This window comes from Anarrhichthys ocellatus, unplaced genomic scaffold, assembly GCF_004355925.1.
Source record: "Anarrhichthys ocellatus isolate YVR2014 unplaced genomic scaffold, GSC_Weel_1.0 scaffold45, whole genome shotgun sequence".
NCBI lineage: Eukaryota > Metazoa > Chordata > Actinopteri > Perciformes > Anarhichadidae > Anarrhichthys > Anarrhichthys ocellatus.
In genome coordinates, this window is record NW_022280075.1 from 433067 (window position 1) to 457783 (window position 24717).

The 24717-nt window shown below is 41.1% G+C and overlaps 1 protein-coding gene across 2 annotated transcripts in view; it reads right to left on the bottom strand.

Annotated features, from left to right (window-relative positions):
• LOC116395235 (rho GTPase-activating protein 7) overlaps window positions 1-17494 on the bottom strand; it is a 78915-nt gene extending 61421 nt beyond the window's left edge. The window contains exon 1 of one of the 2 annotated variants that reach the window (XM_031868952.1): window positions 17336-17494. In XM_031868952.1, coding sequence (XP_031724812.1) covers window positions 17336-17459 — 124 coding nt within the window. In that variant the 5' untranslated portion in view covers window positions 17460-17494. The remainder of the gene's footprint in view (window positions 1-17335) is intronic. The other variant, XM_031868950.1, reaches the window with a different exon arrangement.
• Window positions 17495-24717: the final 7223 nt, after the last annotated feature.

The following is a 24717-nucleotide window of genomic DNA, read 5'->3' on the forward strand; positions in this document are numbered from 1 at the left end:
TCCTGTTCCATTCTCAGGACAGACGAGACGAAGATAAGCAACGCCTCGCTTTCTGTTCATTTGTTAAAACGTAGAAGAAATGATGTGGTAGCTGGCTGTTTGAGAGACAAGACAATTCTGAATTACAGTCATTTAGCACAACAATCAGAGAGGAATTGTTCCCAGCGTACAAAGGGGTCTCTGTCGCTGGGGTTTTCTGAAAGAGTAACAATGCCATGCATGTAGCACTTTATGCAAAACACTCAGGGCCACAGCCCAGGTCTTCAAGGGAAACTGTGAGCCGCTGTTTGCCGTCTGGAGGAATCAGTCTGGCACAGCTGGGCTCAGACAGGCAGACAGTGTCCTCCAGGTAAATGAGGACCTTACAACCCCACACAGCAACTCTGACAAATCGACTGTCGGCATCAATGCAAACTCATTGTTGAAGATAAATGATTTGGGCGGAGCAGAGATATAAAACAGCAGGTCTGGGATTTAGAATGTGAAGTGTAACATTCAAAAATTAACATGAAAATTGAAACAAAGTCTAATCAGGACAACATGGGGCAGCTAGAGAACCGATTTATAATGAAATCTACATAATACTTTTGTATGTAAATAAGGACGCTGTGGCTGGTTTTGCATGTTTTACCAAACAAACTTTGTACACCTTTGCAGACTATTTTAAGGCCATATATTTTAGATAGAGTTCCTAACTTTATTTCCATTGACTACACAATGGAAAGAAGTGAAACCTGGTTGGGATACTCCAGGTTGGTGTTTCTCAAACTGTGGGTTTGGCCCCATCTGGGGGCTGTAGTGGCATTGTAAGGAGGCACCGGTCACTGCTTTAGTCATCATTCACAGTACATTTTTTTGTTGCTGCTGTTGTTGTCAATTTTACAACACTGCAGATCCAAGAAGGGAGCAATTTAAAAAAAAAAAGGTGGTGCATTCAAGGCCATATTGACATACCAGAGTTGATAGTGATGTGTCGCAAATAAAAACAGAAAGTTTACTAAAGAAGAGACACAACAAGCAAACATGGTCATAATGAAAATAATAGTTTCATAAAGCTTGCTGTGAATATTTTGCAACCAAATCTCATGTTTACTAGCCTGATAATTGGGGTGAATTTCCATTCTGTTCAATTTCACGAGCCGCTTTGGCTATACATCCTGTGTTTTTCTCACCGTCAAGTAATCCAATGGAACAACCAAGACTAACAATGAATTGACCCAACTAACAAAACACACACACAGACTGGAGTTTATTTAAATTCAGTTCCACTTAGACAATCCTGTTACCCAAAATATTAAGACCAATTAATCCACAACAGAAAGCAGTCTGCAGTCAGCTAGGAAATTACCAAAACATTCAGCACAAGTCAGATTGTAAAATTGACAGTTTGTTAAATTTAGCTTTTGGTTCACAAACTTTGGACAAGATTTAGGATATGATGGGCAGGAATGGGCAGTAAAAAAAAAAAACACACAATCAAATTTCTCAGAAGGAGAAAATAAGCCTTTTTCTAAAAGGGACTAATTTCAAATGTCACATGAGCTGCAAGATCCGACACAAAAACGACTGCACACGGAGCAAGTCACTCTCCAGCTGAGGAACGATGGCGGATAAAGCTTTTGTTTTGAAGATGCCAGGCTCAGGAGGAGCTTTCGTCCAGACACAAACCTGACCACGGACGTGTGTCTTCGCCAGAAACGGCGACTCCTTTTAGGGCCATAAGGCGTCTGGCACTTTGACATGACAGTCTGTACTCGAGCAGAGAAGTTCCTTAACAACAGAGCTGCTTTTCAGACAGCCAATCCTGTCACAGCCATTCAAACACACACACACCCACACACACACTCCGTCAGACGCATTGTGAATATAGACGCTTCATTTACTCTTTCTGAGAACCATTTAGCATCTGCTCATGTGTTAGCAGTTTCAGAATGATGCCATAAAAGCAGAGAAAGAATTTCGCCTGTGATGATGTGAATGGCAGCCTCACTAGCAGGTAGAAGACACAAAACCACCAAAGCACCCATCAAAGATCTTCCTCTGGGTACCACTGCTTTAATAAAACATATAAATGTGCATGTGAACAGTTTGCACAAATAAGTCTACATGCAAGAGTGAAAAAAAATACCAAACAAGGAGGATCATTGACTAGAATCTAGTAAGAGATTGCCGTTTGTTGGATTGTGAGAACCACTATTGTCATTGAATTCAGTTTGGAATTCAATAAACTGATCCCGAGGATCAGCAAACTTAACATTTAGAACAATCATCAAAGATACGTTGCTACCTGCGAAACTAATCCCATCCCAACTTTCCTTTTCCTTTAATTAACAAACTTTTCCTGCCTCATCTGCTTCTCTTGTTACAAAGGAAAAAAAACAGAAAACAAATAATATCAGACTGATGATATCGTATATGCAATGTCTGAATACAGCAGGCTGACAGACATTTATTCATAAATACTGAATTTGTGGAGACCGATATGAGCACATATGGCAGCTCTTAATAAAATCAACATGTCTGGATGGTCACTCTAGCAGTGCAATAAATAATGGTGGTGCCAGTTAGAAATAAACAAACAAAGAAGGCGAACAAACAGTGACTGGAGCACAAGTCTGACTTCGTTTCACAGAATATGATACATTATTGATGTTAAACACTATACATTTTTGATACTCTGACCGTATGTGCACATATGTAAGTAACATTCCAGGGTTACCCCCAGTGTATTGCAAGTGGGACGGCCCTTAGGCCTGAGCTTCAGGGGATTTTTGAAATGGTTTAGACGTTTTTTAAACTGAATTTTAAGTCGTAAACTCCATTGAGGGATAAATCAGTGTGTATGTTGTGTGCTTAACGTTAGCGTGTGGGTAGTCGAGGGAGAGAGAGAAAGCATGGGTGTGTAACGTTAGAGCTGTCAAAGTAACAGTGCAGCGTGTGTTCAGTTTAGGCTATTTTCCAGTGAATAAATGCAACAATTCCTCAAGACTCAGAGCCAAACTCTCATATCTATATAGCTCACCACTTGCTGATTAAAGTGAAGTGGGTTTAGCTGCAAAGTTAGCGACAACTTCCGGCCAGGCTCAGGCCCACTTAAGGTGGACTGACCTTTAAGGAAGAGCTGGGAGATGAAGCGATTTTATCAATAAATTTGAATTCATGGTTTAGAACGATATCTAAAAATGAAAATCGTTTTTCACTTAAACTTGGGTAGTCACGGTACTGAACCACCAAAAAACACGCCCAGGAGAGTTCTCATCGGACACAGGTACATTATCAACATGGCTTCATGGGCTGATAAGAGTGAGGAGCTTGTTTGAGTAAAAAGGCACCATCTCCTCAGCAACCTCAAGAAAAGGTGCATGACACGTGTGTGTGTGTGTGTGTGTGTGTGTGTGCGTGTGTGCGTGCGCGTTCAGGGCATGCAAAGAAATGTTAATAATGAATTTATCTTTTGCAGGCTTTGTTTGTTTTTCAAAAAATGTTATTTTTAAGCCTTCAGTGTATGAGTATCACAACCCCAGAGCGAAACACTCTCACTACACTACGCATTTACAGGAATAGATGGTTGAACTGCAGGCCCACTATTGCATACCCGATCATTTAGGAATAGAGAAGAGATTTGAAAAATCAAATGACTGACTGTCTTCTCATGCAGAGAAGCATTTCCGTATGCACATAATGAGGGGAAGTAATCCCAGAATGACCAAAACCCACTTAAGCCTGAACAGAAACGTACTGAGAAAAGATTATATTTACATGTTTTAAGCATGACGCTCATGCTGCCATCCAAAGACACTCAGGAACACTCTAACAAGGTTAGGTTCTGCTCTAAAATACATTACTGTTGAACCGGTGAACAACCTTCAAAACACCCAAAGTTTACCATGTTTGTTGTTAGCATATTGAAGCTCAGGCTGTAACAATATGCTTCCAGTTGCAGTTCATCTACATGATTATACCATTCACGTTTACTTACCAACCAATCAGGCCATCTGCGAGTCAGAATGATGTAATAAAGCGGTGGTCAAGCTGACATGAAAAAAGCAAGAGACGGTCTTGACGACACACAGGACCTATAGAAGTTATGAAAAATGGCTCAGAGGTAACTTTGTCAGAATACTGCTGCACATTATGTTAAACACCAGTGAGCAGCACTCGCTAAAAAAAAAGAAGATGTCTGGCAGTTTTCAAACATCACCAGTCAAGTGACAGAGTTCCAGAGAGGAAGGCCAAATTAAGACCAAGAAGAAGAAGAATCGCTGCAGCGGTTGTTAGAGGATTAAAGAATCAGAAAGTGTTTATTGCCAAGTACGTTACACATACAAGGAATTTGGCTTGGTGATTTGGTTCGTAACAGTAAAACACACTGCAATAGTATGATATTTTAAAAATAGCTGCATTGATCAGCAAAAAGCTGCATTGATCAATATTTTTGCATTAAAAGCATTTATTTTGCAATAAATATACTAGATAGAAGACCCATTATTCAGCCCCTTGGGGAACTGCAGGTGTATTAATATAAATATACATTAGATTACCTAAAAGCAAAGTCATATAAATAAATAAATAAATAGATAAAATAGTTAATTAACAGTTCTTGATGGATTAGCCTATTGCACAGTGTTCAGTGGGGAGGGACACAGAAAAACTATAAAAACGGTACGCCATAGAAATCACAAACTGAAATTGACAAAAGGTATAATATAGCTGTTGTGGCAGCGTTTGCAGTGGTGATTAATTCACTGTAAAGTTTCGAGTGCTTCTCTCTGAACTGTCAAACGTTTTTGGCTATCTGAGGAAAGCCCAGTCCGTTCCATTAAAGGGCTGAGCAGATAGTGTGTTGAAGCCCACACATTTTGTGTCCACTGTTGGGATGCAATGACGTTTTGGAGAGCTGTGCACTCGGATAAGAACGATGTGAGTATCTATACTGTGAAGCACTTGATGAGATTTTGGTCCGAATGATGGAAAGAGTTGAAGGTCAAAAATCGCATATGGGGTTTTCCACTTATTCTAATGAAATTCTTCCACAACACATACATGAATGGACCACTGAGTTTATCTTATCTCACGCAATTTCTGAATGAAGCGGTCACCATGTGCCGCTTATGTACCATTTCATTTTATTTACTACTCATTTACATATCGTTGTGTTGGTAATATCAAGACCTTAAGGCAAACAACAAAATGCTCATTATGTCAATAATCTCATGTCGACATGTGCTCAACAGCAGCAGAGATTCTAATATTGCAGCACTAAGAAGACCAGGATGTGATCCAACATGTGATGGGTCCAGAAAGGAATGACCTTTCATTTAATTCTATATTTAGATGTATATGCAGATACCGATTTTGCTTTTCTAGAGAGACAAAAGGACATCAGGACAACATGCTGTTGATTTGTAAGCGTAAACTGAAAGCAATAGGCAAGTGTTGCCGACGTGTGTCAAATGCCACCAGTGTGTGTCGCCCATTAGTGTCAGTAAACACAAGCTTTTGTTAAAGATATAGAATATTTGATCAAGAAACAAAATATGTGGAACGTATATAACTTGAACAATTTGAATTGAATGTTTTATGATGAAAGTCAGAAAGCGATGGGAGACGCATTATTTCTCAAAAACCAATATGGTCTGCTCAATTTGCCATAGCAGTATAATGACGGGATATCACTTCAATACTCTAGACACAATATTTACATAATACATCCAGTGGTCTATACCTTCTAATTCTATAAAGAGGTTTAATAAGAAAAAATGCATTTTTTCCCCCCACAGATTGAATGCTCTCACCCAGCACCAGACGGTGTACATGCTAACTCGGAGAGAAGGGGGAAATGAGGTCTGTTTGGGGGCAACGTTGTGCGAGATGACTTGCCGCCGTCCGCCTCACCGACACAATGCTGCCGTCCTGCATTGTCCCAACCAATTTGTGGTCTGCGCCGTTATCATGTGTCCCTCCCACGAGATTGGAAAAGTAGCAAGAAAGAAATAAACAGCCATTTCTTTTTTTTTTTCTCCTGGGAAGCAGCACGGAAAGTTATTCAGCCACAGATACACAAATGATGACTGAATCCAGGGGTCTTTCATAGATATGAAAATGAACATAACCTCCATCCAGGTAGGCACACGTGCTGGAGGAAGCTCTCGCTGTGAAGCAGCAGCAGTCAAATGCTGCATGAACTGAAGAGAAAGGTACATGGCTGGTTTCTAGTTTTTGACTCTTCTACACCAAATTTGAACAAAAGCTCACCTTTATGAACATTCTGTGGACATGGAAACCACGAAACAAATCATGGCGGGGCTTTACTTCAAACGAGGCCTGCAGCAAGAAGGGGAACAGTGACACAGGAGGCGCATGAGGGATTAATTAAAACAACAAGACGAGCTAATCAGCTTATGAGCACCAAAAGGCACAGGATGATTTGGTTTGACAGGTAAAACAAAAAACAGTTTGTGAATTTTAATTTCCCAGCGGCTGAAACAGACAAGAATTGAAGAGCGCCTGGATCTGACAATGCAGATATTGTCTCATTCTCAACTCAAAGACTCTGAGGCCTTGGAATAATTATTTATGATACTTGTCGTGTAAAGTTTGAGCGGGGCTCATTCAACTGGTGTTGTCTGAGGTTGTAGATAAAGTACTATGGTAGTAAAGCTGACATTGGAATGCAATTCAGTACAACACCACAAATCACAGTGTCAAAAATGAGTTAAATCATCAAACTCTTTGACACAATCTCAACAGAAAGCTGAGGTTACGAAGGCCCCGTTATTCTTCAAACGGAGTACTTGCTGGATGGGTAGAAACAACATCTGAAACCCTCTCTCCCGAAACCGTTCTCAACAACTCTCTAACTTTCCAAACAGACATAAGGCACCAAATTAGCAAAATGCTGATATTTAAATTTTTGAAATGCACAAACAAACCATTACATTACATCTTCCGCATTCTCTCAGCAAACCCTTTAAAGCAGTTCAGACTGAAGATTTGCATCATGACGAATCAAAACCGGTCTACAACGTTGCAGGGACAAATTGCAGCAGTGTTAAGTAGCAAGTCTCAGGTCGACTCAAGCCGAATGTGATGGTGTCGCCTGCGACTCAGCTTATCAAGTTGCCAGTGGCTGGTTTTAGAATGTAAAGCAGCATCTTTTCAATAAAAGGTTTGAATAGAGGAACTACTGGGATCTAAGCTGTTCTATCGAGTTTCCTTCATGCAAAATGCTAAAAAGTGAATTTTAGTTCCATCTAGTAAACAGTTACGCAGTGTATATGTCTAGGGCTTTTATTGTGAAAGGTACGAACTGAAGGAATATATCTGGTCTGCGTTGCCTTTATCAAGGTTAAATTGAATAAAACAGTTTACCTTTTCGGTTCAGACGATGGAGCCTCCGAGGTGTTGTATACTATAGTGGACATTTTGAATGAGTCTGTTCCGCACAACGTGATTGGTTGATGTCATTATTCGCAGCGTGTCTGTCAGCTGGTCGACATGGCAGACTTTTGGACGAAGGAAAAAAAATTCATCATGTCCTTTCTCTCGGCCTTCACTCTCACGCATTGATCGTTTCACACACTTTCACGCAGAGTAAATCAAATGTATTAATCATAACTATGCAGGCTACAACTTGATATGTGCATGCACGCGGAAACTTATGTGCGAATGCACATTAATGTTTAAAATTCACAGCTGGAAAATCTGAAACTTGTTTGGAAATATACTGTGTATGATATGACAGCAGTATAGACAATCTGATCCATAACATCAAGAATACGTGAACATGTAACAGGCTATTGGAGATGTGTTTAGCTTGCTGTATAGTTGTGCACTTATACATATAGAGTGAGGGCAGAAGATTTCTATTCAGCTAAATAAACTAGTGTTTCATGTAGAATGAAGAGTATTTCATGATCTAAGTAAATTACATTGAAACTGGCAAAAAGAATGTTGCTGCCTCAGGATGAAGAGTTGCCTGTTGTACCTTTAACAAACAGACTCTGTAAGCCACATGACACCCTGCTGCTCCAAAAGAGCAGAATCATTTCGGATAAGCGCTTTCCCTCTGCTTCGCCCTGGTTTACTGCGACACCCTTCCTCTATAAAAATCAACAGCAAGATGATGAGAAAAGCAACCATTTTGGGTCTTTCTGCGGCTCTCAGGTGGCCTCCTCCTCTCCTCTCCTCTACTCTCTTTTTGGAAGCTGCTGAAGCACATTTCCGCCAACATATTAAAACCAACACAATAAGTATTGTGGACTGAAATTGGACGTTTTCCTCCTTCCCTCCGACATCTTTTCAAAGCCCTGTCCCTCCACTGCTTTGATACAACCTCAGGTGGTTTTCATTGTATTGCACTGTGGAGAAACAGGCAGTCGTTTTCTAACCCTGTCAACCCCACTGACCGGCTGGATCTTATAAACTAATGATGTATCGACAAGCTTTACTAAAAATGATAACAGATACCAAATATGGGGGAAATGTGTCTAAAACATCTAGAATATACACTTTAATATATATATAAAACATTTTATTTTTTAACTCTAAAGCAAAAACAAGTGACTTAGAGTGAAAAACAACAGGGCATATAAGTTATTCATGTTTTCTGTTGAAGATTTGCACTAAAAGACTTTTAAATAGGCTCATTGGAGAAAAACAAAAGGTAGATGAACATTTTTTGATTGAGCCCAAGTAAACTATGGGAGAAAACACAATTCAAAAGTGTTTGATTGTTATTCCTGCAAATTAACCATTGTCATGTCATTCAGATCCCATTGATCTTGTAAACTTTTCAATGGTTAGTATTATTTTATTGTATTAAGAAACTACCCGATTCAAATGTCCTGGTTCAAAAGTTTTAAACATTGATGTGACATACATAAGAGATTTGACACGATCAGCTAAATGATTTTTCTCGAGGATAATCACCACTATGTTGGTCTTATTGATCTACAAAAACACAGTGCGCTCCTGGTCACAGTGATGGTTCTATTCCCTTGTGAACGATCTTTGGCTGAATACAGACACAGATATCTACATCCGTTACAATCAACCATCAATGAGGCTCGTACAAAAAATGATGTAGAGATATAACGGTTTGATAATTGATTTAATAGCTTCAGAGCTTAGCGAATGCAGAAATTAAAATTAAACTGGCTATTGGAACCCAACCCTAATGATATGCCTCTTTGCTTCTGTTAAAATGTAACTGTATGATTCTTTTTGTTTTAAGTTGTTGTAAATTTGCTTGGTCTATTTTTCATGTTGATGTTTACATAATTGGTTAAATTGTCTTTTTGTCTGCAACACAGGTGGATTGCTCCTCTAAGCAGACTTCCTCTGAGGAGTTGTGTGTTATTGTGATCAGAGCATTGGACTGAGCATTTTTTAAGAGACAGAAAATGCCAACAAACCACTTAAAGGTTGAAGGCAGTGGGAGCAGAACATTTAACTCCATCTCAAATGTCTACACAAAACCCTTTCCACAATATCATTTATACTGACAGCTTGAATCCTGAATATTGGTACCACTTTACAAAACCACACAGGTTCAAATATCTTGGTGGTGGATAAAATACAGTGAAAGTAAAAGAAAGCGATCTATGTTGGCCCGACATAAAAACGTTTTGGCTCGTCACAGTGACTGCCTTGCTGTTATGTTCTATCAGGCAGAAGAGTCTATACATTTTTCCTTCAACGCTGCGCAGCCGGATCAGAGCTGTAAACAAAGCAAACAGATCATTAGGCCGCTGGATTTACACTCGTTCTTGTCCATTAAGAGCCTTGGGGGTCGGCGCTGCGTTTTCATGAAAGCAGTCACAGCCACCTAACCACCAAACCGAACACTGGGCTCGCTGAGTTTAACAACTGCTGTTCAGCCTCGGGGGTCACGACCTCCAGATTGTATCTCCGCAGTTTTTGCAGAATATTTTGTTCTGTTGGACATTTTCTGACTGTTTAACCAAGTGAACCCATGGGATGACGGTCAACACCACCTTGTCTGGATCCTCCCGAAAGACTTGGCTTTGGACAAGGAACTCTGGGCTTCCCTGCTTAGCCTGCCTCCACCATGATGTGGTCATGGATAAGTGGTGGAAAATTACCACCTTTGCTATTTTTGTTTAGACCAGAAATCGAAGGGAATCTGACATTCTTCAAAAAGGTAAAAAAAAAAATTGCTCTGCTGCAATTTGCCCCAAAACTATTAAGATTCACTCACGGAGAAAGACGTGGTCGATGCCGGTGTTAACAGGCTCTTGAATGGCTCAACAAACAAAGCCCCTTTCTGTCTCATCTGCTGCAACATTAGAGAAGCATTTTCATTCTCAATCTGGATAGAAAAACCTGCTTCTTCCTTGTTCTCATCTTCTCCCACTCACAGATTTAATCTTCGGCAATCAAACAATTTTTTATAAAAATTATTTGGAGACCCCATATTGTAAAATATTCATGAATTCAGAAAGAATGCATGCAGAAGGGAACGCATCAGTAAAAGGGAACATTTTCAGATATTCTCTTAACTGATGTTGGAGTCCAGAAACCTGAATCCTTTCATTCTAATGCCAGCTGGATTTTTGTTTTTTTACTTCACATCTGGAAAGGGTTTTTAACTGTAACATATAGCCTCGATCAGAATAGTAACACACACACACACACACCCTGAGCCTGTGGTACAAATACAGTCAGAGTGACAGGAAACAGAGAGGAAAGAAGAGAAGGGACGAGTGGGCGAGCAGGGAGAAAAAGAGCAAAGCAGAGAGAGGGAAAGTTAAAGAATGAAGTGTGGAGAAGAAAGGAGGAGGTGGGTATATAAAGGAAGAAAGGAATAGAGGAAAGGCATGTGGTCCCAATGCTCAGGATGAGGTAATACTGCTGATGAAATCCAGACAGCTATGACGAGAGACCAGGCTGCAACCTCCCTTTCTTAGAAGTGAAGCCAATGGTAGTGTCTTAAACTTGCATTCCTTCTAATGGCAATCAGGGGGCGACTCCTCTGGTTCTATAGAAGTCTATGAGAAAATGACTACTTCTCTCTTGATTTATTACCTCAGTAAACATTGTAAACATGAGTTTATGGTCTCAATCTCTAGTTTCAAGTCTTCTTCAATACAGCATGATGTTCATTTAGTAAATTATGCTCCATTTAGAGTCAAACAGACCATAAAGCAGGGGATGCTTTAGGGCGGGACTACTGTGATTGACAGGTTGCTACCAAGAAGTCCGGTTTGGGAGTTGTTCGTGTTTTCATCTTATAACGTTTTATAACCATAACTCTTTCAAAGTGTGTTTTCAGTTCATGGAAGTTCATTGTAACACTGTGGTCCTATTCAGCATTAGGGAGTAAACATTAGCATGTAAAGAGGGAGATATTTTTTTCCACATATTTGTATTGAAATTGTTGAAACAAGTCAATGTTAACTTATATTAATATAGTTTGGTTCCATAAATCCATGAATTGACTTTGTTTTTGGCTGTTAGCACTCCTCTGCTGATATGACCCAGCGCTTAAACTTCGAGAAGAAACTCATTTACCGCACAAGTTGAAAGACCACAACCAAAACTGTGTGTGTGTGTGTTCGTTTGAAAGCTGATGATAGAGAGTCTGTGTCTTAGCGTGTGTTATACTCTTTCTGTCAAAGCTGCAGAGACATGAGGGGGGAAGTGTGTGTGTGCGTTTCCAAGGTTCCCATCCCCCAGTGGCTGTTTAGTTTGGCCCATCTCTGATCACTGCAGAACAAACACCAGCCTTCACATTGATTGATTCCTTCCATCACATTTGGCTCAGAGCCTCAGTGACTCTCTGCGTTCTCATTTTCAGTTTTAATTATCTTTATCCTCAAGAACCACTTTATTATGTAAGGCAGTTTAGCTGTAAAATTATTGCATAATTAGTTGTCTGTTTATGTAAATAAACAGTGGTAGCTGCTGGGTCTCCTTCCAAAACGAAAAAGGACCCAACAGGAAATGATGCGTTCGTTTTTCTGTGCCCTCTCCCAGCTTCCTTCTTGGCTGTATATGTATATATATATATATATATATTTAAATAAAATAATTTGTTTAATTCTCCAGTATCACAAAGTGCAAAATGTATACAAACATGTTTACAAATAAAAGCCCAAAACTTTAAACAAAATTACAAAAATATGACGAATGACATTTTGTTAGACCATCAAAGTAAAAGTATATATATTTGTTGTATTTCTACATATCTACAAAGGGCTTAGTTTGCTCCACCTCATTAAACAGAAACATAGAATCTGTGAATGACTGTTGGCGACCTGCAGACATGTGAACAAGATCAGCGGAGAAATTGTAATCACTGAACTTTCGATCAAACTTCCTGGCTCGCCTCTCCGCTGATGTGCCATGATGGCGGTTCCACACGCCAGTAGCAAAGGTCAATTGCAGTTCTTTACAGATTTCATTTGAAACTCAACAGGAACACAGCTCAGACACGGTGAGGACTTGCAGCACGGTGGCCTTATAAACCTGAATACCTCCTGTCACATTAAAGCATCTGGTGAAGTCTTTTTCCTTCTGAAGAGCAGAAACATGATGACTTCATAAACATGGCTTCAAGTCTATAAAACCTCCTATGAATCTGGATTTGATCAAAATGTCCTTTTAACATTTCACATTGTCTCCCACTGACGAAACAAACAACTTTTTACCATTAAGTTCTCTGTAGATATTTTTCACATGTCTTCACTGCTGGATTAAAATCCACTTTGCACCTGGAGTTTCTGGAGACCCCCACCCTGTCATGATGGTGATGAGTCCGTCCAGGCGTAAGGAAAAAGTTACGTCAAAGTTTACAGACTCTGTCTGGCAAGGGCTGTTTGTCACAGCGTCGGCATTGAGGTTTGAATATAAGACCATATTTGGACTGTGAATTATGACAACTTTTTAGCAGAGGGGTAAATATTAGGACGGGCTAACGAAGGAGAATGGACGGGAGAGATGCTCCTGTGGAGAGACTCAGAGACAGACAGGGATGAAAGACAAGCGGAGGACAAAGCGAGGGACAGAGATGAGGATTAGAGCAGCGATTCTCCCGGGCCGTGTTCACACTGCAGCTAAATACGGCCGTCGCTCCTCGGGAGAGAGGCAAAGCTGGTTCAGTTCACACACAGTTCGGTTATGAAAAGAAGAAAATATGTGGATGCAGACTGGGTTGATTCCACCACTCATTATTTTTTTTTAAATGGCATTTTAAATGATCTGCCATACAATATGTGGGAATAAATTTTTGTTAGCTGTTCGACAAGTGTCTGCACAGCTGGAAACAAATGTATGCGCAGACTAAATGCTGTATGTGCTGGAAAGTCAGAGACAACCAATGTATTACTTTATCTACAGAACTGCATCTGTTCTGGAGAATATCTGAGGTTCTGTGGTCTGTTCTGCAGTCTCATGGTGGAAAGAAATGCTTTGTTAGTCAGGTGGAGAATCAGATGATGTCAGTTTATCACATCCTAAACAAGCAGCTTCTTCAGCCACCTCAAAATACTTTATATAATGGGTCTTAATCTGATATTTCAGGTGTGCTCTTTTCTGTTTTCTTTATCTGAAGAAGTTTTTCTTCTTAGGTTCATTTGCAGTAAACCGGCTGCACCCCGGTCACCAAGATGACGTTCCCATTCAAATAGTTTCTCCGCGATTGCGGTTGCAGTTTGAAACATGTGGTTAAAGATGTAAATTGAAACAAAACAAAACACAAAACCCTAAAAAACGACTTTGTTAGGTTTAGCCAGTCCCTATGCAGACTTCTGCAGACTCATTTGAAACTGTTTGGTGATACGTAAATCATGATGAAACGTAATTCACAATGCAGTTGTGTTGAATGGGAATGTAATTTTTAGGAGACAGGGATACAAATCTTTAAAAACAAGTCTCTTGAAAATAAATAAAATCCTTTGAGTCGTCTACAGCAGTACATTGCTTTGCTCCCGTGCTGATGCTCCTGTCGGTTTCTCCAAACTGGGGGCGAGCCGACCGACATCTACTGGTATTACACTGACTTTGGATAAGTAGCTCATACAACCTCACATCAAAACACCCAGACTCTCCCTGATTTGCTGGTTGCACTTTTTGGTTGGATGTCATGGATTGTAGCAGCTCTAAGTTCTTTTGGTAATTTGATAAATACAATCTGTTGTCCAACTCTATGCTAAGAGGGCGTTACTGACGTTATTTGGGTTGGATTTGATGGTGCGTCTCCATCCATTATTTATTTTTACATAAATAGCACAATTTTCACAGCATATGGAAATGACTTGAAATCAGTGGCTGCTTGGAAGGTATTCGAAATAAATGTATGTAAAGTACACACAGTTTAATGCAAAACCATTGCTGTGATTCTCAAAAAAAAAAAAAACCCCATCTCTCCGTTTCGCCCTCTCCCATGTGTATAAATGTGCGAGTGTGCTACAGGATTATAGAGCACAGGATTACATAATCCATCTCAGCCAATCAGTGAGCACGACTGCTATAACGTCATGTGTTGATTTAATCCAAACACACACACACACACACACACACACACACACACACACACACACAGATGTAAGTGTACACACAGCTGGAGCCAGGTATCAGCTCTCACAGGAAAAGCAGAACCAGCTGTCTGAATTAAACACGCAGAACAAAAATACAGTTCCCACACAAACGCACTTACTGAGCAGCACACATGAACACACACAGGGAGTCAAGGAATCGGAGGTATTCCTTGAGGTTTAAGAAGCGCTCAGTGAGTCTGGACGTAAACATACAGCAGAGGGATTATTCCTCCCTCAACTTTTCAGTTCATCACTGAAGTTCATTTAAACCCCTGAAGGTAGCCGTGCTGAATTTTTGCAGCATCCTGACAAAAAAAACAACTTCTCAGCTCAGAAAACTGCCTCAGCAGTCCTGCAGCCTGCTGATCACCAATATGCTGTATTCCAAACTCTGTGTGGGTGTGTGTTTATGGGAAAGTGTGATTTTAGTGACAAACATGAATTTACATTGTCAGGGTCATTGGAGTTCAGCTACTTTCAAGTAAAGTAATGAGCATAAGCAATCTGTAAAAAGACAGCCTTAGGTTGCGCGCGCACACACACACACCAGAAAGCGGCAAGATGGTATCACAGTGCCAGGCTAACAAGCTAGCAAAATTGGCTACATAACTAGCTAGCAAGCTAGCATGCCAATGTAAAGCATTACAATTTGCTGTTTGTAGCCTCTCCCTCACGTTTACACCCAAGACTTCCTCAGCACACGGCTGCAGGTCGCCCTTTGGTTCCCCTTGACATTTTCACGGCCAGTTCAGTGAATTAACCTTCCAGTCACACACACACACACTACCTCCAGGGAAATAAAACCTAACCATTCCCTGCAGCTTTAGTTAAACCACACACCATTCTCTCACCACACACCACAGCTCTGAGTCCCTGGATCACCGATCTACTGAAAACCTGCTTTGTGTTAATGGTGATGAAACACTGCCAGACGCCTGCTGAGGAGGTTGAGTGTCAGAACAGAGAATTCCCGACCGCTCGTGATCTGTCAGATGGAGAGAGACTCAATAGCACTCAGTGAGGAGATTGCTGGGTGCTTGGAGCCGAGGACTTCATTTAGCACCCGCAGTATCAACAAGTGAGCCACCATCACGGTTCGCAACAAACACTGGAAAACTGTTTCGGCGTCAGTGAGACGTGAAACCACAATCAGTCACAGCTACAGCTCACATGCTAGTGGTTTTGCCTTGGACCAACATGATGGACAGAAACAAGCAGGAGCCGGCCAGGATGTTATTGCAGCTTTTGAAAGTGGAACGAGAGACATTAAAAAAAGAACAGGGCTGGTGTTATTTAATCATTTTATGAAAATCAATAACCCCCCATGAAGAGACTTAAAACCAACAATGATTTTATCTTCCTAACAAGCAAAGATTGATGTGGTTCATGTCTCCATGCCATACAAGTTCAATGTTTCCAAAAATACATTACAGAGAGATGCACTTACACTGGGTGACATATTCCTGCATTACAATCATCAAAAGTCAAACTGTACTTTCATTCTCTGGCAGTAGAGCTTAATGTCAAGCAGGCATCACTGGTTCCACCAACTCTTTCTTAAAACATGTTTGAAAGTTTTGACCTTTTGCACAAGTTAAATTCTGTATTAGTTCATTAACTTAAGCTGCAGGAAAGATATGGCAACAAAAACTAAATCATGTTTCCTCTAGACAATGTCTGTCACAGTGCCAGATACTGTTCAGGACCAACTGGTCCACAAATTGGTTCTTTTTCAGTGTTCTTGTTTTTCAGCATTTTAGTTTTTTGTGACGTATTAAACTTGGCTCCCAACATCAATAAATACATTAGATGTTGAAGTGGACACTTGTGTTTCTCAGCAGGGGTGACATCACTGCTTGAGAGATGCATTTGAATTGGTTTGAATGTGAAAGTTTTCCCAGATGATGGAACAAAACTAACCTAAAAAAATAAAATAAAATAAACTTTATTACAATCATCATTGACATCAAGTACATATATGAAATTTGACGAATGTATATGAAAAATGGTAAAAGATTCTCAAGGCGAAAAATAAGAAGTCAAAATTCAATCTAGTGGTTTCCTGCTGAACGTCCCGAATGGTCCATTTGTTTTCACGTCAGCAAGACTTCTTTTTCAGTCGGCCTGACATTACACAACAAACGGAAGGCCACAAAACTACTTCGGAAAAACATCATGGTTGGCAGTAACGAGGTACAGTTTGGTTTGGGAAAACACCGACCCATCTACCTCCATCATTTTCTGTCGTTCTCAATATCTAATGTAATGTCACTAGCTTTGACCATTGCATCGTCACATGGATGGGTAATTCCAAGAAAGAGATCCTAGTTGACTTTCCATTGGTACTCAAAAAGGACAATTTGTGTCCTTGTACACAAAACTAATAGATTACCAAATGGTCACGAAATGCAAACCGCCATGAGACCAGGCTGGAAATGAAGACCTTTAAGGCCCACATTTGACAAACTGATGCAGGCAGCAGTTGCATAATATTCTGAACTACATCTCGGCTTTCAAGCTTGTTCAAAACACCACCATAACATCACAGACAGTAAAACTTCACAGATGCTGACAGACTGACATTCCAATAAAGTATCACATTATACATACATGTTGATATCATTAAAATTTCATAAGCCGTAATGAAAGATTTTAACCCTCATCTCCCATCCCTGATATCAATTACCTTCTTTGCTGCAGTAAACTGCATGAACTCCACTTTCCAACCTGCCGACCAGCTGAGTAATCTACATCCACATCATATCCCAACTCACCCGACAGCCGCCTCTCTCTCACGCTCCTCCAGAAGACATCCCAAGCCTTGTTGGTGGAATCTTTCACGTGCTCGCTAAAGGATCTCCTCAGTGGAGTTTTTTTTACCGCCGGGGTCTGAGCCATATTCCACACGTTCGACAGTCACATAGTCCAGCTGAAAAACCCTGCGTTTCTGGAGAGTTTCTAACCCATGTGGGCAGCTTACTCCGTCATGGCTCATGCCGAGGCAGTGTTTCAGTTCAGCAAAGGAGGAGGAGGAGGCGGGGGGGGGGGGGGTTGACACTTGATGCAAAAAGTCTGCATGTAATTTGTGAAACACCCGTCCTCTACCTCCCCAGAACCTCCCTCTGCAGAAAGTTGTGTGTGTTTGAGGAAGGGCGAGTGAGAGAAAACATGTGTGAAGAACTGTTTATGTGGACAAATAGACTATGACGGTGTGTGAGTGTACATCTGTGTGTTCTCAAGGGGATGAATGCGAACCACAGCGGAGTGCGAGAAGTGTGGGAAGTTAAAGGATTTGGCCGGCCAGAAGAGAGGAAATGACATCTAACCTTGGTTAAAGATATCAGCAGCACACTACGGAAAGAGAGACACACTCGCATCATGAACAGCAACTTGAATTCTTTCTCCTTGTCTGTCTCTCTCTCACACACACACACACACACACACACACACACACACACACACCAAGGCTTGAGGCATGAGACATGAAAGCAAAAACTTTTTAGCAAAACTTTTTCCAGGAGTGTATGTGTGTGACGACTTGTTAAAAGCCAGCATTCAGTGACATTACACAGACATACATGTTGACGTTGACTTGCTCCGACTGTCTAGAATGACTTGGACTCGTTTTATACACTTGAGACTGTACTCAAACTCAAGAGAAACTTGAGATGTGCGGTCACAGATTGAAGACTTGGACTAGTCTCAAAAGACTTAAGACCTGACTCAAGACGTGTCCCAAAAGACTTGCAAACAGCTTTGATCGTTACAATATGGTGATCACAGACTCAAAGGCCTTTACGCACCGGAAACAGTTTTTTTTGTGTGATTAATTTGCAATCAATATATTAGTTCAAACTGTTGTTTTTGTCATGAGTATCAACCAATCACGTCGCGCGGAACGGCCATATTCAAAACGGTCACTAAAGTGTAACAACATGGCGGCTCCGTAGTTGGCACCAAAACGACAAACTTTATTACTCCTTTCAACCTTAAAGACAGTACAGACCATATCCACTCTTACTCTTCTTACTTTTCAAAATAAAATAAATATTTACAGGTAAGTATTTCGCATTTTAGTGTAATTTATTTGTTTGTAAAGGCCTTATGTCTTATAAAGTCTTAGCCCTTTATGTCTGTGAGATGAAGCCAGTTAGCCTTAAGGAACCAAACAGGCATCAACACACACACACACACACACACACACACACACACACACACACACACTCACACTCACACACACACGTACGTCACCATTAACATCAATGCTAAAATCTGAACAAATTTCCTCTCATGGGAAAGACGAAAAATAAACAGTACAGGTCAGGACTGCTGGGAAGAAGGCGGAGAGGGAAAGAGGGGGATAGGGACGCAGTGAGTGTAGTCAGTCTAAAGGGTAATGAGGGAATAAGGGCACCCTTCCCAACCCTTTCTCACTCCCAACTCGTCAAAGACAGCAGCTTGGTCAGCTGACGTTGGACTGGTCAAACATGCTGTTCATGTTACATGAGGAAACAATTTGACTGTGACTTGTACTACAGTAGTTTCGTAATGCAACTTCTGTACTTAACCAAAACCAGTTCTGTAACAAACTTTTTTCTTTTTTTAATCCCAAACGACTACCCTTTCCTAGCTCTTACCAAGTACTTGTGTGGCCTAAACCTAACCAAGTATTAAAAAGTAAATAAGTCTAGGCTGGGAGTTTCTTTGAAAAGGCATCATGCACGTAACAAGCAGAAACTGACTCGCCCAAAACTGGCGCGAGAGGGGTAAACTGGAGAATCATAGTTTGAAGCGTATAGAGCCCCCTCCCAGGGTGACCAAAATACACAGCCAAAAAAACAGATATACTTTATGCAAGTCGGAAGTGCGAGTTGGAAATGTTGTGTGTTAAGTTGCCGAAATGATCACATCCGCTATCACGGCTGAACACAACACTTTTTCATGCAAAAAGGTGTTCGTAAAGACGAACCCAGCAGCGAGTCAGTCCAATTAAATATATTAACATATACAGCACAGCTCTCTCCACACACGCGCCACAAGTCAAAATGTCAGATGTGGCTATGTCACATGTCAGATCAACAGCAGAGTCAGCACAAACGGATCATTTTAATTAGTAATTTATTTTTTCTAATCAATTTTTCTGTTTTGTTTTGATTAAAATGAAATGTATGGAATGATGCAGCGAGAATATCTTTGTTTCGTGGTTCATTTGGTTCTTTGAGCAATGAGTGTCATTATGTCGACAGAAAACAGGATTCTTGGCAGCAATATAAACAATGTTACTTTGCTAACTGGCATTATAAAATCAAGAAAAAACTCCAGATATCGAGTATATTTGAGACGGTTTATGATTTCAGGGTTGAAAGCACTTTTTTCTGAAACTAAAATGTGTGTTTTTTCTCTAGTCCCCTGCCCCTCCTCCACCCACTGGCCTCTCCGCATCATTTAGCTCCTTCACTCAGCTTAATGATAATGAAGCAGCTCTTATCAGTTGAGTTCATCAACATGCACACAAGGCAACTACGCAGTAGAAGTTTTAAATTTGGCCCTCCCCCGGTCACCTGAGAGCTCATTTTGGCCAATTTCATTCTCATCAACTACAAACATCCTGTTGACTTGACTACCTCTGACATCATGGGGATTCACTTCACGTTGTCGGCTTACAATCTAACAACGGCAAAGGAAAAGGAACTGCACACGTGTGGTCACTGAAGTCATTTAGTAAATGGTCAGTGAAGTCATTTTCATTAGTACATTTTATTCACTTCAACAAGTACATTTAATGTCAGGTAAATGTGAAGGGTTCTCGGTATCATGTTGATTAAGCAGGATAAGAAGGGTCAGATCATTGGATAAGTAACAATCATTCATAGTGTGACTAAACGTCATAGCAGAGGTGGTCTATGACCAATACTGCCATATAAAAGGTTTTACAAAGGAACTGTCCCAAAATTGATTTAAAGATGAAGCTAGACAAATAATCATCAATATCATAATCAGTATTAACAATAAGCACACTCTCCTCGCAACATCCAACAAATATGTAGTTAAATGCAGTGGTGTAAGGTAGTTACAATGGGTCGCAGCTCACACTATGACGGGTGCACGCTAGTTATGAAGCACACACACACACAACCATGACTGTTTGCTTTTTCAAGGGAATATGTAGCATGACAACCTCAAATTTACATTTATTTTTAAAAGAACATTGCGCTTGCCACCTTACACATTGATGAAGGGCCTCTCCACAACACCCAGACAAACTATACGTATATACTACGTGCGCTGTCTTTATTAATGCCCCCGTTGCAAAGGAGAGCAAAGGAAAAACATTGTTCAATATTGGAGAATTTTCACATTCGAACAATGAGGATTTCCTCGAGCTCCGAAGTCAGACATCAAAGTCCCCAACCTACTCGACACATCTGACTGCATGAACGTCAGAAATTTCAGCTCGCTCCGACACCTGCAGGTCTGAAACACTTGAGTCAAAGCAAACTTATTTTCCCTTTTATTCTCCTGCTTTTGATTTCCAAAGCATTCACACTCAAGCTCTTCAGAACAAAAGCTCGCTATTTGAATATCAGCACAAGCCAAAGCTTGATCAATTCACTGTGGTGTCATGCAAAGTTAAAACCATTCAATGTCACTATTACCGCATGCCTTCAATCCCCTCCAAGAGCCTCTCAGGCGGCTATTATTATAATATGTGTGGTAGAAAGCTCTTCCTCCCCCGCCCCCTCCTCTGCTGGGAGGGTGATGGGAGACATCTTCTGGCACATTTGTTTACCCTTCAAACAAGACCTAAATTAGTTGCATTCCCAGCGGTTTTTCCAAAAGCAGGTAATTAAATAGCACTCGGCTGCACGCTGTGCCACGACGGCATGAACTCTCCTCACCGAGCGTCGGAGGGAAATGCCAAGCAGCCAAATAAAAAGAGGCACAGGTCTTACTTTGGATTTGCATGCGTCTAACTAATGCACATATCCGGGCTGACTCACCGCTCCGAGTTAGCAGGTGGGAGTTCAGCTCCTTGCTCGGCGACACCTTGACGGGCTGACGGCTGCAGGATTCAACCGTGTGCCCTTTGGTTTCCAAGATGACCTGTCAAACCAAAGGGATACAGCAAAAGTCACGTAAATAACACGGGTTTGAGGCGTTAAAGCTGATGTTTGTGTCTTCTGAAGGTGCAGACATTTTCATTTAAAGTAACACACTGGCTACAAATTGGCACTAAGCAAGTGATCCCCCATTTTTCAAAACAAAATAAGCAAAATGCAGTCCTCTAAAAACTGCTTCTAGAAAAATCCAATATTCTGAGCATGACCCTATCCTTAAAACCAATTTCCACCAGCACAGATCTTCACCTTGCCTCCGATAAAATCAGAGGTGACGATAACACATTTATGAAATGTAATATTAGCACTGAGAGAAGCAGAGCACAGACACAGACTGTAACACAACAGAGGCCATGTAGAGTGCAACACCTCTGCTAACCAATTTCTTGGATGAAAACCCCTACTCGTTGTTTTTCATTCCCACAAACCAAGTACTTGTTGTGTTCCCTGCGGGATGAAGACGCTGATCACCACAGTTTTACAGTGCATGAAGTATCTTGAGATTAGCACAGCTCAGTGACCTCCAATGTCTAGAGACTCTGAGAAAAATGATGGACCAGAAACTCAAAGACTCCACTAGCAAGGATAAGAACTATGCAGTTTGGTGAGATATATGACTGTGCTGTGTGGTTTTTCTTTCTGCTGCACGTCTCAGCAATAGCACCTGTACATGGGGTAAAAAAACAACACTGCCAGAAATACACACTCAAGTGTCCAAAGTATGATGAACCCCCTCCTCCTGTTGAGCTGCTGCCCTCTGCTCACAAACCCACAAATATCTTTGATTGTCAAGAGGACTGAAAGCTTTCTTTAACCCGTCTCCTCTCCTCACCTCTCCTCCAGTTTTTCTGCCTGCGGGCACAGACTGTATTGTTAGTCTGGTCCTCTTCTCCTCTGCTGCTGCTGTTGTTCCTGCCCAGAAGCTTGTCACTCAACTTGATGAGCTGTCTACCTTACAGCAGCATTCAGGCCCCCTTGTTGCAGCAAACAGCATCAGTAAACTCTCCTCGGGCGCTGAAAGAGTGGGCAAAACTCTTCCGCACAGATCTTTTCTTGTCAGTAACATGCTCAGCTGGGCTGATTTTCCTCCTCTTTGTCCTGGCTGCCATTGTTGTTGACCTGTGACCTCACCTTGGTAGCTTGAACCCTCGCTCAGTGCTGCCCTCTGTTGGCCAGGAGACACATGAAGGCTTTACAACAACTGGAGCCAACTGATGTTCTACCAGATTTTAGCACAGCACACTCTGCAAGTTTACTTTTGTATTTAGACAAACTATGCAAGACTTTGCTCTAAAAGTCCATGTGTCTCTGATCAAATTGCAAACGAGGTCTCTTAAACTCTTTCCTGTCTGATCAGTTTCTTTAACATCTCCTCACAGGATGCTCCGTTGACACTCGGCGAGCTCCACACGTACTTGTGTGGCTACATACAAGCTGCACTGATTAAGCGTGACTGCAGCTACGAATAAACACTCCAGCACTGAGTGGTGTTAAGGAGCCCAGTCATGAGGAGAGGAAGCTGTTCCCGGCTGGGCCTAGTTCGGCCCTGCAAATAAGGGCCTGAATCCCCTCACGTCTGGAACACATTAGAAGGATTTGCCTTTATTTTGAAAACTCCTTCCATCTCTCTACGACCACTTGACTGTGAACTCATCTGTTTTAAGTATCAACGAGTTAAGGTTGTAGTGTGACGGGATTTACATTCTAGAAAAAGAACTGTGTTGCTCTTCAGCTATATGGATGCAAACCAATGCATTGTTTATGAAGCTTGGGACAGAAGCTGAGTAACTATCCATATTTCAGATAGACGGCAGAGGAGTGGATTGTGGTTCAGGAGATTTTTGACATTTTATTTAATAAAACATTTTTCACACTTTGTATATACACCAGCTCTGAATTTAATTAGCATTTAGCTCCTTTATTCAAAGCAAAATAACAAACTATTTGAATGCACGTTCACATTTATGGTATTTGTTCATGTGTTCTCAGACACATTTTGGCTAAATCATATTGGTTTCAGTCGCACTAAGCATATACATTTCTTTTTCTTTTTTTGCAGCAGGAGTGGTTTGAGAAATTTCTATGAATGTTTCTATGTTTTGTTCTGTGTCTATGAATCAGCATGCACACTCTACTACTCTACTACTTGTCTGCAGGACGTGTCCAGTGTGTGCTACAGGTGTTAAATGCAATGCCTCATACAATGTGACACCTTTGTTCTAAGAACCAAAAAATGTTCAGACTTGAGCTAAGTTTTGTCTTGTATTTTTCACTCAACATTGACCTTTTTTTCAGCCCGGAGTGACACAAGAGAGATAAGAACAAACGTGCACTGAATAAGACAATTTAAGTGACGTAAAAATGTTACAAGAAACCGGATTTTTTCCTTTTTCAGATCCTGAAATAAATTACCTGGATGATCTTTTATGTGTGAGGTTCACCAGAGGGATCAGAACATACTGGCTCAAACTGTAGCAAGCAGCTCTTTAGGGAGGATGGAAGTGATGGTCACATGGCCTGACTTGCCATCCCGTTAGGAAAAAAATGTCTAAACACCATCTCTACATTGTGCCCTCTAGCCTTTCAGATAACGGCTGGAGATGAAGATGACCCACGGGAGGCCGTACCTCGGTTTGTCTCGACTCAGCGTTTGATCCTAGCAGAGCTGTCTTCAAATATAAATCCCTTTTCATCACATGACCTGAAAAGCCAAAGATCAAAGGTACCTGCTGCTGAGCGTGACAGCCAATCATCACGTCCGTTGATCAGATATCTGAGCGGGTACAGTCCGGCTAAACTATTCAGTACCTGTAGAATCTTTCGTATGCATTTACACATGGAAAATGGTGACAAAGCTATGACAACCTCAAACAGCCTCGGGTGACTTGGCGGCATCTAGCGGTGCGGTTGCAGTTTGCAACCAACTGAAACTTCTCCTGTGTGCCAAGAGTGTCGGAGAACTACAGTGGCTGATGTGAAAACATGAAAACGCTAATCTAGAGCCAGAAACAGAAATGTCTCAACATCTACTGGATGTC